This window comes from Blennius ocellaris (genome assembly GCF_963422515.1).
Source record: "Blennius ocellaris genome assembly, chromosome: 7".
NCBI lineage: Eukaryota > Metazoa > Chordata > Actinopteri > Blenniiformes > Blenniidae > Blennius > Blennius ocellaris.
This window is the reverse complement of record NC_137656.1, coordinates 23,264,609-23,283,141: the sequence shown is the minus strand read 5'-3', so window position 1 is coordinate 23,283,141 and position 18,533 is coordinate 23,264,609. Positions and strand designations below refer to the sequence as shown.

Genomic DNA, 18,533 nt, shown 5'->3' with positions numbered 1-18,533 from the left:
GTTCAGACCAGGGGGATTTATTGTGCTGAGTGCAGCTGATGTGTGGAACTCCAGGCTGACTGATTGTCATTATTCTTGTTTATTTATTTTGTATTTTCTGCACCATGCACCCAGTTGTATATATTATTTTTGTAAAAAAGAAAAGAAAAGAAAAGAAAAAAAAGACAAGTAAAGTGTGCACCGTATTTCTGTTTTCATGCTGTGATGTGAACTGTGAATAAATCCATAAAGGAGAATGGTTTGATATCGTGGTACCCATTTTGTTCCATTTCTTTCTTTCTCAGTAATTTCACAGTCAGATTTAAATTAGCCAACTTAAGATTGTAACACAGTGTTCACTTATTTGCAATTTTGGTTTTCCAGAAAACTTTCACAACAATTATTTACTTTAATATTTATATATATATATATATATATATATATATATATATATATATATATATATATATATATATATATATATATATATATATATATATATATATATATATATATATATATATATATAATATATATATATATATATCTGAAGGTCAAACTGAATTGGGGTTTTTTTCTCTTCTGCCATACGAATAAAAAGCAGCAGAATTGCTGATTGAGCCCAGCTCATGAACGGATATTTTATATATTTAAGATTTATGTTTTCTGTTTGAGAATTTCATCTGCATTCCACAAGTTTACTGAATGAATAAGTGTATTGTAAAACTGTCTGGGCCAGCGGGAGCACATCTGCATTGCTTTGCACCTGGCCGGCCCTGATAAGCAGAACACCCCTTTGGAGGTGTTTGTTTGTATTTCCTCTTTGTTGATCTAATGAGAACTACGCCGTCGTTTCGACGGGCCCAGCATGCATTAAAGACCGAGCATTACTGTGACTCGGGGCTCACCTGCTGAGGTTTACCCACCGGCACATAAAGCATCACACAGCCCCTCGTTCCTCACGTCAATGACCCTTAAAAAGCATGAAAATGGGGGGCTGTTGGCTCCTTTTCATGGCTGAAAAACACAGACCGGGCTCATCGCCTCCACCATGAGTGGATATGAGCTGCTAATGACTGTTGTAAATCCAGCAGGGAGGAGGAGGAGGAGGAGGAGGAGGATGTGGAAGTGGGGGAAAGAGAGGAAGTCATCACCCAGGAACAGATTGAATGTAGTGAGATAGGTATACTATATTATTGCCATTCATTATCTTGCTGTCTTTACTCAACTCCAGACTTCAATTCATTTTAAACAGGATGAGAAATGATAGCTCTTTAAAGGGGTCTACTCTGCTGGGTAAGAAGGTCATACAGACGAGGCTCAAATTATAGCTCTCCCCGGAGCTGACGAGTTGAATAAACTCAGGAAATCATTCTGCCTGACGTGAGAGGAGTGATTTTTCTTTGGGCTTTCAAGCTCCCGATGGACCTAATTCTCATGAGAAGAAATTAAGTGTTGAAAATATTTGCTGAAGCACAATTTTTCAAGATTTCGGTGAACTCAAAATAAAGTAATTGACTATTTGAATTAAAATGCCTCCTTTATATTAATGCTATGTCCAGTAAGACCTTTCATTTTAAGATGAAAACATGTGGTCTTGTGTGTGTAGTCTGTAGGATATTGGTCATTATTAGTTCAGTTCAGAGGATTTTCTTTTTATGCCATCTGTCCATCTTTTACAACTGCAGGGCTGAAGGGCAATGGAGCCCATCTCATAATATCTGTATCTCTTTGTGCATTTTCTCTGTGGGTATCAGTTCATTCACACAATCTTCGCCGACAACCTCCAGTAAAAATATAGATGAATGATACGTAGGAATAATAAGGAATGGCTATGTAAAATGGGAAGTTTGGTGGTTTTCAATATCAGCTCAACAGTGGAAGAATTTGAAGGAAGAAATGGTCCAAATCATCAAGAGTGTTAACATGAGGGCTGAAACCCTCATCACACAAGCAAATGACTCAGAAAAAAATGAATTAATGACTTACACTGAATTTCAACATATTTCTCAAATGACTTCATATATTTACAAACAGTATAAATGTACTTTTTCATATAACGTCTTACTAAACTTTTTCTCTTTTTGTTAGGTAAAATATTTGTTGTTTTCAGATTATTATAGGATTTAAAATAACATAGTCAAATGTTTTTTTGTTTTTTTTTTGTTTTAAAACTTGCAAAAATGTCCAAAGTGAGGTTTCCATTTCAAAGGTCCACGGACAGCTCATCTACAAAACTGAAACCCTGGACTTGTCGTCCATGACTCATTCTTTCAGCATTATTGATTTGAAGGATTTAAAAGTATATCTGACACAGTTCCCTTAGAGGCAGGTTAGTTTTAGTGTGATAAGCTAAATTTTAACAATTCTCAAGAGAAACAAAAGCCAAATGATTCTATACTAAATATATATGGACATATACTAGATATATGAAATATATAGAAAATATAAATGAGAAAAAAAGGCATAAAAGAACACTGTACAGGATATACTTCCTCTAAAATTCTGAAATTGTTGCAAAACATTAAGTCGAATTTGTCTTTATTGAGGGCAGTTTCTTGCAGTTGTCAGTAATATTATTAGCTATTGTTGTTTTGTTTGTTTTTGTTGTCTGGACACAATAAAACTGAGCACAGGTAACAGCAACATTCTGCAACTGTGCCAAAGCGGAAGCTCGTCTTTACATTTTAAATGCTTTTAAACGTGTCTCTGTCAAACAAAGAGCCGGAGTTGCAAAAAAGACTGAGGTGAATTATTCCGAGCAGAATAAACATTGTTTTGTGTAGAAACACAGTGATGCTAAGCGCTGCACTGCCTGTCTGCGTGCGGAGCTCTGGAAATGCACGCGAGGCCTTGTGATTCAAACGCAGAGCCGCTTTAATGTCTCGGTCACCCGGTGGGGGGAGGAAACCGCTCCGCTGCCAACCGTTTCCAGCGAGAAGGAGAATATCCACACGACACAAAGGGAAGGAGTCCAGCTCTCCATCCACGGGTGACTTTCTTTGTCCCTTATCGATCACAACTGGCCTCCACCTCTGCTGCGCAGCTGGAGGAGGGAGAATACAAAGCGACCACTTAAGGGTTTTCCAGAAGCTTTCCTCAGTGCGCGTGCGCAGACCACCCTTTGCACGGGGACGTGTACGGACGGCTGAAAGTGCGAACCTTCAATAAATAAACACACCATGAAATCACATTTTAATGAAATAAGTAAATGTCATTCAACGTGTCATTAATTCACCTGATTGATTGGGTAACCAGTCACACTACAATAGGTCAATAGGTGGCGCTCTATGTTAAAGTCCGCTCGTTACAGTAAAACTCCAGACTTGCCTTGTGATCCACCCAACAGGTGTATATACTTTATCTAATTAAACTTTATTTGCGACAGACAAAAACCAAGGGGAAGACTCGGGCTTGCTGGCTAAACAACGCAGCAGTGAAATATTTTGACTTTTTTTTAAGACATCTACGACAGTTTAAAAAATAAATAAATATTTACAAAGGCCTATGCCTCTTTTCCTGTTTTTATTTTTTGTTCTTTTTTCTTCAGTTTTAGCCCTTTGAGAATTATTTGTAAAGTGTGTTACAAATAAAATGCATTATTATTATTATTATTATTGTCACCATTACCAACTCCCTATGAAGAAATTGGTATTTTAATGAATTGATGAAACATTTATTGTATTTCCAATTTTAATTCATTTCTGACACATTTAAGTAATCTGTGCCAGACAACCTTGCCTCCCAGGCACGGATGTCATGAACCCTCATGTCTTCGTGGGAGACGCTACGTTTCCACTGCATCAAAATCCAAAGCGTTCATACCGAGGTAATTATTCTTGGTAACATGCGAACATTAACCACCTATTTGGATGTTGGACAAAAATCATTTTTGCACCCTATATTTGAAACCAACATGACACACTTAAATAATAGAAACATATTTCAGTCATTAAAGCAATGTATTGTTTTTGGCTGCTAATATTATATAAGCATTTTAATGACAAAAGCTCATCTTGGACCTGGGTAATGTATTACTGTACCTGTATGCACATAGATTGTTGTTTTTGTTCACCGTCATTTTCACTATCATATATAGTATTTATAAATCTGTTCCTTCTATTTTCACAGGCCCTGACCTAACCATCAAACAACAGATGTAAAAGTATAGTCACTGCCGGGCACAGGGGACCATTGAGAATGCGGTCAGTAAATCACGGTGGTTTGATGCGTAAAGTATGAATTGGCCTTCAGCAGAATCCCCTCTACTCACACGTCCCCAACTCCTCGGGGTTTAATCAGCACTAGCAGTACGACGACGGCAACGACGGGCCTTTTAACTGCACCGATAATGGTCTGGCAAAGAGCACGAGATCGACCTGCACTCAGATGTTTTGTGAACGCTTGCCGTCTTTGTTAAGTGCATGACATGTGTCTTAAGTATTCCTCGGGGTGGCATTACAGCCTGACAATCGAAGGACTGCAACACGAACACAACACATTGTTGATCCTGGCTGTCCAGAGCTGGTGTCAGCAGATCCGAGCAGACAAGATGCTGGGGGCTGGCACAATAGTGTGAAAGCAGAGGGGCGGGGGTGGGGGGGTGGCGGTGGGGGTGCACTCACTCAAGAGCTGGTGGGGGGTAACAGATGCAGATGAAACAGCCACAGAGGAAAGCAGCAGTCAGCCTTCATAAAGCTGATGGAGTCTACGGCCAAATGGAGAGGAACTAGTGGAGACTGGGTGGAATAAAAAAAAGGCACGAGGCAGCGAAACCACCAGCCTCAGGAGTTCAAACAGGGAGACAACCAGCTGTGAGGACTTTATATTTATGAAACTGAGCTGAATTAAACAAAAGGGCAACCACAACAAAAGCTCAGTTTGGGCAAAAAAAAAAAGGAGCAATCCATTTAAAAAAAACAAAAAACAAAAACATTAACCTGCAAGAAGATGAGTTCAGATACATTTTTGGTGACATTAAACCAAAGATTTATATTAAACTAACTTTGCAGAGCAAACACTGCATTGGCTCGGAAACCGGGAACTCTTCAAACTTTGTCCATGTAAGCCGGCGGTGTTGCCGCCATCTTTCCAAGAAATGTTCAAACTGCTGCCATGTCTTGATCCAACATAAAGGCTGACTGGAAGATCGAGCTCCAAATTCTGGTGGAAAAATACCAAGTCCTTTATTGCATTGGCCGACAAGCGGTAAACTCAGAGCTTGTGAACGGCCATAAATACTGTTAAAACCCAAAATCACATCCCAGCATGCACGCAACAAACACTGCGTGTGCGTTTGTTTTTAATGAAAGTTATAAATAAATTTTGCATATGTGGTTTTCACAACATTTCCAATAAATTGCTTTCTTCCAAAGGACCTTGTACCTGTAAAATCATTTGATTAAATAACATCAATTAAAGAAGCAGAGTGGCGATGGGGTCATTTAACATATTTCCTATCTAAATCATGGCGAAAACAGTTACCAAACAGAGCCATGGAGCAACGCTTTGGATATTAAATAAGTTTAACCATAACCAGTGACGGGGCTTAAAGACACAGTAATGGTTTGGACTTCAGGACACAGATATCAGGACTTCAATGCAACATGGGGGCGAGTCGGGTTTACAACCCGGAGCTCGTTATTCAGGAACCAACATGAATCAGTTCTGTCTTTTTCACAAAGTTATGATAACAGAGGCACAGCACTGGAGACTCATCTCCGTCTAAACATACATAAATACATAAACCTACAGGCTCAGAACGTAATCACAATAAAGGCACAATGATTCAATTTTTCAAATCTGATTTGATGGGTTTTTTTGTTGTTTTTTTCCAGCAGTTTTGAGTGCAATATCAAATCCAGTGTAACTCCTGGTAAAAATCAAAAGCTGCTCAGTTTGACAAGGGGACGGAAATTAACAGCAGCGACAGGCTGTGAGGCTCAACTACATGAGAATAAGTCAAAAGTAGAAGTTGGTGTGGTGAGAAAGTCTCGGAGGAACAAACACAGGCAGCTAAATACACTTCAAACTACAGGGGTATTGCATAGCCGCTCGTCTTTAATGCTTTATGTCAGTAGATTCGCGTATAGAAAAGTTCTGTTAAACTGCAGAAGCAGCTAGTGTCAGGAGATGATAACGGATGAGCTCAGATAGTGATGTTAGCTTTTTCAACAGGCGGGAGCTTCTGTTTAGAGAAACACTTTAACGAACTGTTCACGCTCGTGGTGCAGTAGCGCATATTTTCCAGACAAGTCAAACTTTCTTCGGCGGTTCGGTTGACCTGTTTCGCGTCCCCTGGCTGAACCACATCAACGCAGAGTTGGTTTGATCAGAATCAAGCCAGACGAGTGTGAACACACCCGAAAAGATCAGTTCTGAGAAGTAGCAGGAAGTGTAACTTGAATGACCGTTTGGTTCAGAGGCACTCAAAGTGGTCGACATGCAAAAAAAAACAAACCCAAAACAAATATGAGACACAATGCCACAAATGAAAGTGCAGAAAACTCAGCGTGCTGAATGGGAAAGGTGCATGACAGTCTTCAGTTTGATCGCGGCCACTTCAGTCCTCACTGGACTCCTCGGAGTCGTCCATGTCCACTTCTTCCCAGGAAGCCTTGGTGCGCTGCTCCCAGCTCCTGGCCTGAGCGACGACCGCAGGAGACACCAGCACCACGCAGGCCGCCAGCCCCGAAACCCGATCCTTAAACTCTGTCCCGTTCTCCCACTCGTCCGCGTTGGCGTTGTACACGTGGACGTACTTCATCCTGTTGCCTTTGTCGTGCGAGCGTCCTCCTAAGATGTAGATACGACTGCCGAGCACGGCCACGCCGGGCTCGCCGTGCCCGGCGGGGAGAGGAGTCACTAAAGACCACGAGTTGGCTGCAGGGTCAAAGCATCCCACCTGTTTGGAAAGATAAATGAAAGTGAAGTCAATTAATTACGTTCCACACTTTGGAAGATCTGTCGAAATAGTAATAAGTTCTGTCAGCGGGTGACGGTCTGCTGCACCCAGAAATCGATTTAATTAGCTCAGACAGTCAAGGCCTCAGGCCCTTTCAGCTCACACGAGCATTCACTGAAAAGTTAAACAGGGCTGGACTCGGTAAGCAGTGGAATATTAATCGATTTTAACCATAGAAAAAAGTACGGTGACATAAATAAACGGCATGAAAAAAACACAAAGAAGCCGTGGGAGGGAGAATTTTCAAATATCATCATGATACATTGTTACATTTACATACATACTCTTTTTCCTGAATACTATATATATTTATCTTATGTGCTGGGTGAATACATCCCAAAGATTTCATTTACAAAAGGTATAACAAATAAAACAATAAAAAAACAACATAGAATGATTGGTAATCGAATGAATGTTAAAAGTTTTGCTTTCGTATTTCCTCCTTTGCCTCAGTCCTTTGACATACGAGGACAGTTTGTTTACAGACATTTCTGTTTTTGTATTCCTGTTGTACTCTAAAGAAGACATCCTGAACTTTCCAGTGATAATTAATGTGTTATAATAATGTCACTAGCAAGTCAGTGCATCTTGAACTGGTGACATGGCGAGTTTTTATATGAGAAGCCCTTCTTGTAGCAGCTGGGACCAACACCCTGAGGCCTCACACTCAAAGTTAAAACTTTGTTAAAGTTTAAAGTGTTAAAGTGAGCTGCTGGACTGGAGGTAAAAAGAGAAACTGAGAAAAAGCATTTTTGTGGGAAGATAAATTAACCCACAACTTCAAGCTTTTTTTAAACATCAGAAGTTCCACTCGTGATGAAAGCTTTGATAAACAACAGGAAACATTTTAAACGGTTTATCTGCCTCCCGCCACACGGCCTCCGTCGTCCAACGACGGACAGTAGTGTTCACTGGTGGCGCCGCACCTTCAGGACATCCCGGCGGTATCCACGCTCGTCGTTACTCCCCCCTATGACGTAGATGCGTCCGTTCACCGCCGCCATGCCATGCCACGCCCGCCCCACTGGTCCCTCTGCACACTCCGTCCACTGATTGGCTGCGGGGTCGAAGCAGTAGGTCTCTTTCAGGTACGCCATTCCTCGGCGCCCGCACGTGATGTACATTTTCCCATCAACCACTGCTCCGGCGTGGGCATACACCTGGAGGAAAGGTCAGAAGTGTGGGGAAAAAACCCCCCAAAAACCAGGCAGAAAGACTCATCAATGACACACGGGTCAGTAGCACCACCGTGTGGGCAGAGCCTGTATCGCATGCGCTGGTTCCTTCATTTCTATCTCGTACCTCTCTCTTCAGAGGCGACACAAACTCCCAAGTGTTGGTGTGAGGGTCGTAGCGCTCCACAGTGTCCAGCTCACTGCTGTAGTCCCGCCCGCCGATGGCGTAAATATGGTTGCCCACAACACAGACACAGTGGTCAGCGTGCTGCTGCTGCAGGGGCTGGATCAAACACCAACTGTTGCAGCGGGGATCGTACCTGCAGAGAGCAGGCAAAGACGAGGAACATCAAACCTCACAGGGCAGATTTAATATCAGCTCAGCTGAAAGGAAACTAATGCAATCAGTTGGAACGGTGGGAGACGGGCTTCTCCGCGGGGGGGGGGCTCGGTGAAGGGAAATGGAAGAAAATAACACATTACCTATTAAGACAGCATCACTGAAAGCGTACACCTCCAGAATCACTGATAGGTTTTGCTCCTGGACCATTTACAGTTAAACATGGAGTACAACTGCAATCCTATTGAGCCACAAAGCAGCCACTGTTGCTGGTATACACACATACACGCGCACGCACGCACGCACACACACACTCACACACACACACTGCTGCTGTATGTACAATACCTCAGCAAATGCATTAAGACCCCATCGACAACATACAACCACTCCCCCTGCTCACACTTTCTCACGGTATTATACTTCTTTTTACATGTATAGAAATTCACATCTGCAAACTGCCTTTGTTCAGCCCTTCGTGACCTGATGGTGTAATTATTACCTCTCACGTATCGTATCAATGGTTTACGTCTATAGGTTACCCCCAATAATAACTTACTTACTTAATAATAAGTTACTCTCACGGTCCAAAGAAAACGTGTGCAAAATGGTGACTCCCAGTTGACTGTAGGTGTGTGTCGGCGCGCGTATGAGTGTCGTGCGGTTGTGTGTCCATTTTTTTTTTGGTCATGTTGAAATTTACTGGGTAGAAATGGACACAATTATTTATTCAGTATTTGGGACAAGGCGGGGATCAGACCGCCAACTCTGGGATGGGAAGGCGACCCGCTCTGGAACCTGAGCCACAGTCAGAAAAGAAAGAAAGCATAGTTTAATAATCCCCTTGGGGGGAAATTCCTTCTCTGCATTTAACACATCTTATTCAGAGAAAACCTTCAGGAGCTGGCTGGCTAACTTTTAGGCCAAACTCCAATATGATCTCATGCATGAATATAGACTGCAATAATTAAAAATATATATATTTTGTTTGAGTGCATAAGCGCTTTTTAATTTTTAGCTGTGGACGTTTGATTGAAGGTAAATATACAGCACACAAACCATCTGATTCATAATTAATTCACCTTTAAATAAGACTTTAAGGTGCCATGGTATGATAAAATGCATTTTTGACTTAAACTGTCCCAAACTGCCCCCCCCCCCCAAAAAAAAACAAAAACCAACCAAAACAATAACTACATCTCAGCTATAAAACCAACACAAGCAAAGCTGTTTAATTGCTCCAAAAGTGTTTCCATGACAACAAGGCAAACTCCATCTGCTGATATAGATCATGTGGTCCAAAGCCCAAGAATAGCGACTGCCCAGACACTGCTGCAAGGCTGCTTTCTGGACTCCTTGTTTACATAGTCAGTCATTCAAACAAGCCACCTTTGTCTTTTCCAAGAGAAAAGCTGATTACATCATGAATGTCAGAAGGGTAGAAGCTTTCCACTGCCAAAACACATATTTACAGGCACTCAAGTCTCCTATTAAATTTAAACACATGTTTTTGCACTGTGTGATGAAATTGGCGTATTTGGAGAAAGGCCATACGCGCACAGGGGAAAACATGCAACTCCAAAAATGTGTTTGATGCTCACTGGTGACGTCAAATTAAGTGCGATGGGACGTGACGGAAGGCGACGCGCAACGTACAGCAAACTATTCGTCGGGATCTTACCTCCAGCAGCGAGTCTCTGCTCGAAATCCGCTGGTGTTTTTGTCCCCGCCGATAAGATAAATAAAGTTGTTGAGCACGGCGACGCCCTGGTTGGACATGCGGGGAGTGCTGGCCGCACTGAGTGTCCTCCACTCACCCCAGCTCGGGTGGAAAACCTGAAACAGGTGCTCGCTGTCCGCGAAGGAGGTGGAGAACATCCCCCCGAAGCCCAGTATGCAGCTGAAGGTGGAGCGCGGCTGGGTGAGGGCGTTCTGCAGGACGGGCTGCCACACCTCCTGCTCGTGGTAGCGAAGAGCAGCCGAGACGGCGTCCTTCAGCGGACACTGGTTCAGTCTGCCGTACAGTCTCTGCAGCACCGTCCGCTCAATGAGGCAAAAACGCACGGCGCCGAGCATCTTGAGATTGTCCTTCGGGTCAAAAAAAAAGACAGCTAACTGTGATCTGAGCAGAAAAAAAAACCCCAATAGTGAAGCTTAATAGAACAAGAACAAAACGCAGACGCACCTTCGCACTGACCTGCAAGTAGACCTGGTCAGTCTCCACCTGCTCGGGGCTGTAGTGATAGTGAAGCGCCGCCTCGTACACCTCGTTCTCGCAGCTCACCTGCAGCTCATTGCTGCTCAGCACCTTGAAGACCTCGTCTTCGGGGAGCTGCCGGTAAACGTCAGTCCGAGACAGAGTCTGAATGTTCCTGAGCATGTAGGAGTGCACCCTGGCGTCGAGCTGCTGCAGGCCGTACAGGTCGGCCAACTTGTGCACCTCTAAAATGTTGCATTCGTCCAGCCAGGAGAAGAGGAAGTCGCAGCAAAAGCTGATGACTTTCTCCAGCTGGACAGCAAAAAAGAAGAAGAAGGAGAAAAAAAAAACCCCAGACTGAAGACAAACTGCCCAATAAATTACACTTCCGAGCTGAAGAGTGACCGACGGCTCACCTGTACCAGTGTGGCAGCGATCAGGACTTCCTGCACACAGTCCAGGTCCAGCTCAATCTCCGATGTGTAGATGTAGTCCAGGATTTTCTTCATGGCATTGTAAGTTACTCCATGAATCGGAATCTCCTTCTGCTGAGTCTCCCGAAGGCCTCCAGCAAACATGCCCCTGATGAGATGCGGTGAGCACGTCATTGTTGGCTTGACACATTAACAAGATACTAATGCACCATGCAAACCCTGCACAAAAAAGCAACAAGGGAAACCTGGATAATACTTCATTACAGCTGTTTGATTGATAGCAAATACTGGAATCATGTCTAATCATTCCGTTATATGGTAACCGAAGTTTGGGGATCAACATTTAGACAACTACATGACTCCATAACACGCAATGACATTAAGAGAATAACACAAACATGGCACCTTTCAGTGGGATACATTTGGTACGACTTTTGTCCTTGAACTTGATTTGTTAAAAGCAGGAAATAAGGCAAGTGTCAGGATTTGAATGTGTTTGATAAGAGCCAGACTGTGACAGGTGACCACGAGGTGAGAGCATCTCCAAACCCCGCGGCTCTCGTAGGATGAGTTCAACATGTGTGATATAAGATCATTTATTGTAATATATCACGGTTTGACCTTTGATAAAGAGAGAAACACTTATGCTATGAGATTCAGGATTCCAAATAACGGTGCTCTTCTTTACCAAATACAACTGCACTGTTTGTTTTTTTAATGATTCTGCACGTCTGCAGTTCTGATAAGCTTCAAGAGCAGTTTGTTGACTTTGTTGAGTTTTACAGGGGGGATTATGGGGCAACTTAGCAACAGCAGCGCTCAAGCATTTACAGACACAAAGACGACGAGCAGAAAATCGTTTCCCACCTCTGTGCCGTTGGGCGACCGTACCACCAACGCGCACCGCAAAGTCGCGCATTGACCCCACAGTTGGTCACGCTCACTGATATCCGAGTGTGAATATCTATCCGTGACCTACTTAATGGTTGCAAAAGGTTTACTTGAGTCAGAACGTCAGCGTCGAGCCAAAAACGTTGCGCCAAAGTGACGCTGTCGAGTCGTCAGAATGCGACTTGTTTGGCAGGCTGTGGGCTTTCAAAGCAGAATGGAATGATGAATAGAAGCGGCTTGACAAGCTACACTGATCACAGCTCCTGCAGGTGGAACAGCGCCGGTGTGTGCCGCCGAGCACAGGTGCGTCAGTGAACGCCTCCTCACATCACGGCACTGGGATTGAACGCGTCTGATAGTTACACAGCGTGCGATGGGGATGAGGTGTTACCAGCGTTGTCGCACTGTTACTGCAACCAAGAACAGTTATTCACGCTGCAAAGTTATTACATAAGCGCCCAACACCTCGAGTGAATGGTGGCACTGTTTGCAAGGAGCGAGCAACGTGCGAGAAAGTCATCAGAAGTCACGTGGTGGATATGCTTGATAATCACAGTTGACAGAGCAACACAGTTAATGGGTGAATTTGCTGCAAATATTTCAATCGCATCATTTAAAAGGAAACGCATATTGGAGTTGAACCGGTCTGACAATGTGTGAAGCTTCGGTTGTTGACTTTGCCTCTTTGGCAGCGCGTTCACTTGTTTTTGTTTATTCATAATTGCGTAATCTTGTGTGTGGCAGTGAGGAAGTTGAAGTTTTTCATTTTAATTGAAATGGTTCTAAAAACTTGACATAATCACACTGCTCCAGTTAAAATTATTCATGTAGATTTAGTCCAGGACATCGATGGTGTGGTCATTTTTTCTCTCCCCTATTTTCGGTATGCATCCAACCCGGCCCTTGATTGTGTTTAGGTGTGGTTTGTTATGGTTCCACTTCCCATGCGTGGTATCATGCCATCCTCAGGCGTGCTACTTTATCTCACTATATTACATGTCTTGCACCATCTTCTTCTTTGTTAGTGTGTTCAGATTTTGTAGAATTGAGTCTCAACTTATTTCTCGATCCCAGTTTGACCTTTGTCTGCTTTATTGGACCTCATTTGTGGATTGCCAGATTAACTGCGTGCCAACGTCTGATTGATTATTAACCTCAGTTAAACAGCTTAATTTGGCCCCCAAATGATGGTGATAGTTTATAAAGGGCTGCTACTTTTTTTTTTTTTTACAAGCTATTGCAACTGTCCATTTCTTTCATGCTGGATGCTATTTAAACCAAGGTTCCCCATGTTTGAGATCAAGGATTTGTAAAAATGCCTTTTGTAAACTTCATAACCTACATCTGGAGCTCAGTTTTCACATGACAGAAACCAAAAAATATGATATCCTTCATAATCATATGACAATAACGACAAGCTGTCGATACAACAGAATGAACTTTGTTCAAAACTAAACTTCAAGCCTGTGCGACGTCTTCTTCTCAGAAGGACCTGAACAACCATGTAAATACCATTAAATGTCTGCTTTAGTGTGTAAAATGCAAACCTCTCACAGAGATAGTAGCCTGGAGGCGCCTATAGGAATTTCTCCATGCTATGCATTTACTGGCTGTAAACAGACTGCTTTGATTACATTAGGGTTTTGGACCGGTAACTTGTGTTTCTTCAAATAAAGGGCTCAGAAATAAACAGAGATAACATGCAGTTAATACTGAGACACAAAACAACCCAAATAAAAAGCATCTATTTCACTCTCTTGTTTTTATTCTTCATTTTCTGTGCATTTATGTCTACTTAAGAGTAAATGTTCTTGTTAATGTACTTGTTGATACTGAATCTTCTCACACACACACAAACAGGAGGGAAGTGGTGACAGAATAGCGACGAGGCCAGCCTCAGTGAGCCATACCTGAAGTAATCACACGATGCTGCCAGCAGTATGCGGTGTGCTTGGATGGATCGACCCTCCACCACCAGCACCACGTCGAAGAGGATGCCGCTCTGCCGGAGAGCCAGCAGGCCGTCCAGCAGGCTGCGGAAGTGGGCTGAGCTCCGGTAGGTCTGTCGGCCCGGGCGGCCTGAAGAGCCGGCGCGTCCTCCCATTGGGCTCAGCGCCCCGTTGTCAGCCATGGCGACACACTCAGGCTTCATTGTTGATTTTATTTATGTATTTATTTGTATCTGTCCAGCTCCGACATGCTTCGCGGTGCAGCTCACATACTTTAACAGCACAAAGTTTGAGTCGCGTCTGAAGGGAGGGAGCAGCTAGCGGCTAAAAGAGGGTGGTGACGCCTGTTGGAAACGTCGCTGCCAGATTTACAGTCCGAGCGGATTCACTCGATCCCATGAGCGAATGCAGAGCCGTGTGATAGTGTATTAAAAAAACACGCTGCGTGTGATTTATCATCTGCAGGCTGCCACCCCGCCGCGACCCCGAACTGACTTTAAACACGAGCTGAGCGAGCTATCAGCTGGTTAGCCTGTTAGCTGATTAGCGGACTATAAATACAGAGAATTGCACACTAAAAACAACCCAAACAAACAAAGCGCTGTAAAAAAAATGACTTCACTGCGGGGATAAAATAAACAAACCGTTTTACGGTGTCGTGTCAGTCGCTGTGACATTAAATCCGCCAAGAAATGACTCGCAGAGCGACATTTGATTTAGTGACAGATCAAAACAAGTCTGTTTACTTTTCGGTGTCTGACGGAGAGCTCACACGCGATTGGTCTAGATCGTCGTGTTGTCCCGCCTACTTTCAGAACTTCAGCCAATCAGATGTTCTTGTTAACCAACCGGAGATTTCAACTTCCTGGAATATTTACATTTTATATTATGAATGTATTTTTTAGAATTTATAATATGTATGCATTTTGATTATGTTTTATTTTGTTATTGGTTTAGTTCGCTTGCTTGTTTGATAAAATAGTCTTCAGATGTAAAAAAAAAAAAAAAACATTTTTTATCTGAAATTGTGATTCTGTTTGCCAGACACAAGAGGAGGCTGTTCTCCGCTCCTGTGCTGCACCTAGAAAAGCATCAGACTAGAAATACTCATCTGCAGATCTTCTAAATACACGACACTTTGGTTTGTTTAAAGAAAGAAATAGTGCAGCTTTTAGATTTTATAATTTTTTTATTAGTTTGTTACCGTTTATTTTTACTATCAGGTATGTTGACCCAGAAAAAAACTATTTTAAACTATTAATATGAATTAATTTCAAAACATTGCCTATTTATTTCCTTACAATGTTGTATTTGTTTTCTTTTTATTGTAACATTTCCAGTTTTAGATTATACTATTTCAATATTTAAACTGATAACATTCTATCTACAGTAACTTGTAGTTGTTTGTGGGATAAATATCCATCCATCCACCTTCTATACCACTTCATCCTGTGCAGGGTCATGGGGCACTGGAGCCAATGAGAATGAGCAAGGTACACGGAGATATGTGGCCAGGCTGTCACAGGGCAAACACCGACACAGTCAACCACACACATGCACATTCACACCCAGTGAACCTAAATAACCTCACATGCATGTTTTTAGACACACACACACACACACACACACACACACACACACACACACACACACACACACACACACACACACACACACACACACACACACACACACACACACACACACACACACACACACACACACACACACACACAGTTAAACTCCACACAGAAAGGCTCAGCCAGCATTTGAACCCAGACCTTTTCAAAGTGAGGCTAACTGCTGTGCCACCATGGGGCCCCTGGGATACATATGGTTGTGTGATTTATTATTGATCCTCTATTTGAAATGTAAATTTTTTTTCCCCATTTAACCCATTCTGGTCATAGGTAACCTGAGCTTCACATACTATGAGCACTGGGCTGCCACAAAGTGATGCCTGAGAAGCAGCCCGGGGTCAAGGGCCTTGGTCTGGGACTCTCAGTGGTAAATGATCAGCAGTGAGATTCGAATCTGCACACCTTTGAACACAAGCTCATTTCTCCAAGCACTGTATTTTGTACACTTCTATACCACATCCACCCTTTACTTGTATTTTAAATTGTAGTGTCTGCTTGTATTTTGCAGTCCAATCCATCCATCTTCCACACCACCCCCTTGTGACTCCCTGAATTACAAGGAATGATGATGAGGGGAGGCTGGGTTACTACTGGACAGGTCACCAGTCCATTACAGATGTAACACACACACACACACACACACACACACACACACACACACACACACACACACACACACACACACACACACACACACACACACACACACACACACACACACACACACACACACACACACACACACACACACACACACACACACACACACGCAACATAGAAAGGCCCAAAACTCAGACTACCCTACGGACAGCCCACATTTGGTAGAATTAGAATTTATCTTTATGAACTTTTGAAGCACCCCTCAGTGTATATCAAAGCAAAACAAAGCTCTCAACACGTCGATGATTGATGCCATAAGAGAATACTAATCATTGATCTGTTGAGGGAGTTGGTGTAAAAATACATAATGTGTGTGAGACCCTGGTGCATTGTGTGCATATTGATGGGTCCCTCTGTGTGGAGGCAGGATCTGTAGGGAGTGTGGAGCTCTGATGGCTTGAGGGTGTTATTTCTTTCTAATTTGAGATTGCTCTTTTGGTATTTTCCCTTGTCTATCAAAGCACTTTGTAAACTGTATTTTGAAAGAGGCCATATAACTGGAGCTATATTTACCTCCACCTCTACTGCAGTTCGTGATGTATGTTTTATTTGATTGCATTTTTGGTGGCTCCAGTTATTGCGCTGACTGAAAATCCTCTTATTGCACCGACTAGGAAAAAAAACCAAACAGCAGTAGCAATAGTTATGGTCGGGCTGGCAGTAAAACACAATATGATCAAAAAATAATAAAAGCAAAAAGTTTGATCTGTCAGGTGTAAATGATTATTTTGATCGTTTATGACAACTGTTTATTGTGTTTCCCTCCTACTTGGAAGTGATTTTCTACAGCTCGTTAAATGTATGAGCAGCCCAATAGATTTCCTCAAGGTGCAAGTCATGCTGTTTTTCTATTTTCTTTTTTAATATATCAATTTATGGTGGCTTCTATGTTGCGTCTCTCACTTCACTTCATCTTTGGTTGAGATTTCAATTTGCATATATCATTTCCTGTCATGTAGACAAGGCATTTTTTTTCCACTTGCAAAAACACTGCTGGTATAATCCATCACATGATCTATTATCCAGTCCAATACATTGCACCAGAGTGCACAGGGGAAATTGAAAAAATGGAGGTGTGGGACTTGCTTTTTGTCTTGGGTGCAAAGATCGACCTCATAAATAGCAAATGAAGACCTTTTTTCTGCTTGCCAAAATATTTCATCTGGGTGAAGAAATGTTTTACCACCCCGACACACATCCAGACGCCCCAAGTGATAAACATGCTTACAAGTCGCACTACATACATTTGGCATCCTGACCAGACTCAGCCTTGTACCTGAAATATGCAATTATTTGATTAGCCACCCTCAGATCTCATTTGTCTTATTAGCTGGTGACGTAATGTCTTCAGGTTTGGAGGAACAAAGCAATGAGCAATTAGTAATTTGCATGCACCATCTTTTATGTAACTTGACATTTCAGACTTGTTTTTACACTGCTGTCATTGAATTAATGAAGGAAATTATTTGCAGAAAACCAATTGTAAAATGTCCATACATCACTCACTGGCACGGTTTACATAATCACAGAAGCTATGAAGTATACATCAGTTTGTGCTGCTGATGTGACATCAGGCAGTCGAAACAGATGGTGTCTGTTGGGCGTAGCACGGCTAGTTTGGCCATTACGGAGAGTACTGGAGTCCAGTGCATCAACATAAGAGCACCTCTTTTCATCATGAAAGGCTGTGCAGGAGGCACACTACAAAACAGACAAATAACTGAACACGTGTCAATTACTGCAAGCAGATATGAAATGTGGTTACTGGCTTGGACTCAGACCAAAACACAGAATAGTCTTGTACCTGACCTTGAGTCCTATACTGCACAGAGCGCCTCCAGCAGTTGAAGCCTTTTACCTTTATTCAGCAGGAGAACATATCATGGAGCAATCAGCCACCATTCAATCAATGTGCCGTATGAGAAATACTCTATATGTCCTGTGGCTTCAGTGCACTTCATCTTCAATCCATCCTTTCTCATTTGCATTGGCATAATGTGTAACAACTGTTTCAAAAAAGGTTAGTTTGGAACAGGAGAGCTCCGGTAGGGATATTCATTCCATTTAGAGCCCATCCAAAATCATTTTCATGCCAACCACAGTGTTGCAGGAATGTTTCGACTGTCAAAATATGCATCAAAAACATCAATGTTGTATATGTAATGAACCTGAATCAACACACCTGACACATCAAAGCTGATTGCTTCTTAATGTGCAATATGTGTCGACTATAATGTAGTTAGGAGAAGGCACACTCTGCTGACAAAGTGTAAAGAGTCCATGTCAAATCTCAAAATTGGGAAG

The 18,533-nt window shown here is 42.5% G+C and overlaps 1 protein-coding gene across 2 annotated transcripts; it reads right to left on the bottom strand.

The window, feature by feature from the left end:
• Positions 1 to 4,792: 4,792 nt before the first annotated feature.
• On the bottom strand, positions 4,793 to 14,660 carry klhl22 (kelch-like family member 22). Of its 2 annotated transcripts, none has more exons than XM_080498968.1 (7): positions 13,891 to 14,660; positions 11,072 to 11,237; positions 10,644 to 10,967; positions 10,140 to 10,546; positions 8,246 to 8,438; positions 7,870 to 8,103; positions 4,793 to 6,883 (listed from the first exon to the last, which is right to left on the bottom strand). In XM_080498968.1, the coding sequence occupies exons 1-7, from the start codon at positions 14,130 to 14,132 to the stop codon at positions 6,542 to 6,544; spliced, it is 1,908 nt and encodes a 635-aa protein (XP_080355094.1). In that variant the 5' UTR covers positions 14,133 to 14,660; the 3' UTR covers positions 4,793 to 6,541. The 2 variants fall into 2 exon arrangements, with proteins under 2 accessions (XP_080355094.1, XP_080355095.1); XM_080498969.1 differs by having other exon boundaries at positions 10,656 to 10,967.
• Between the last annotated feature and the right edge of the window lie 3,873 nt (positions 14,661 to 18,533).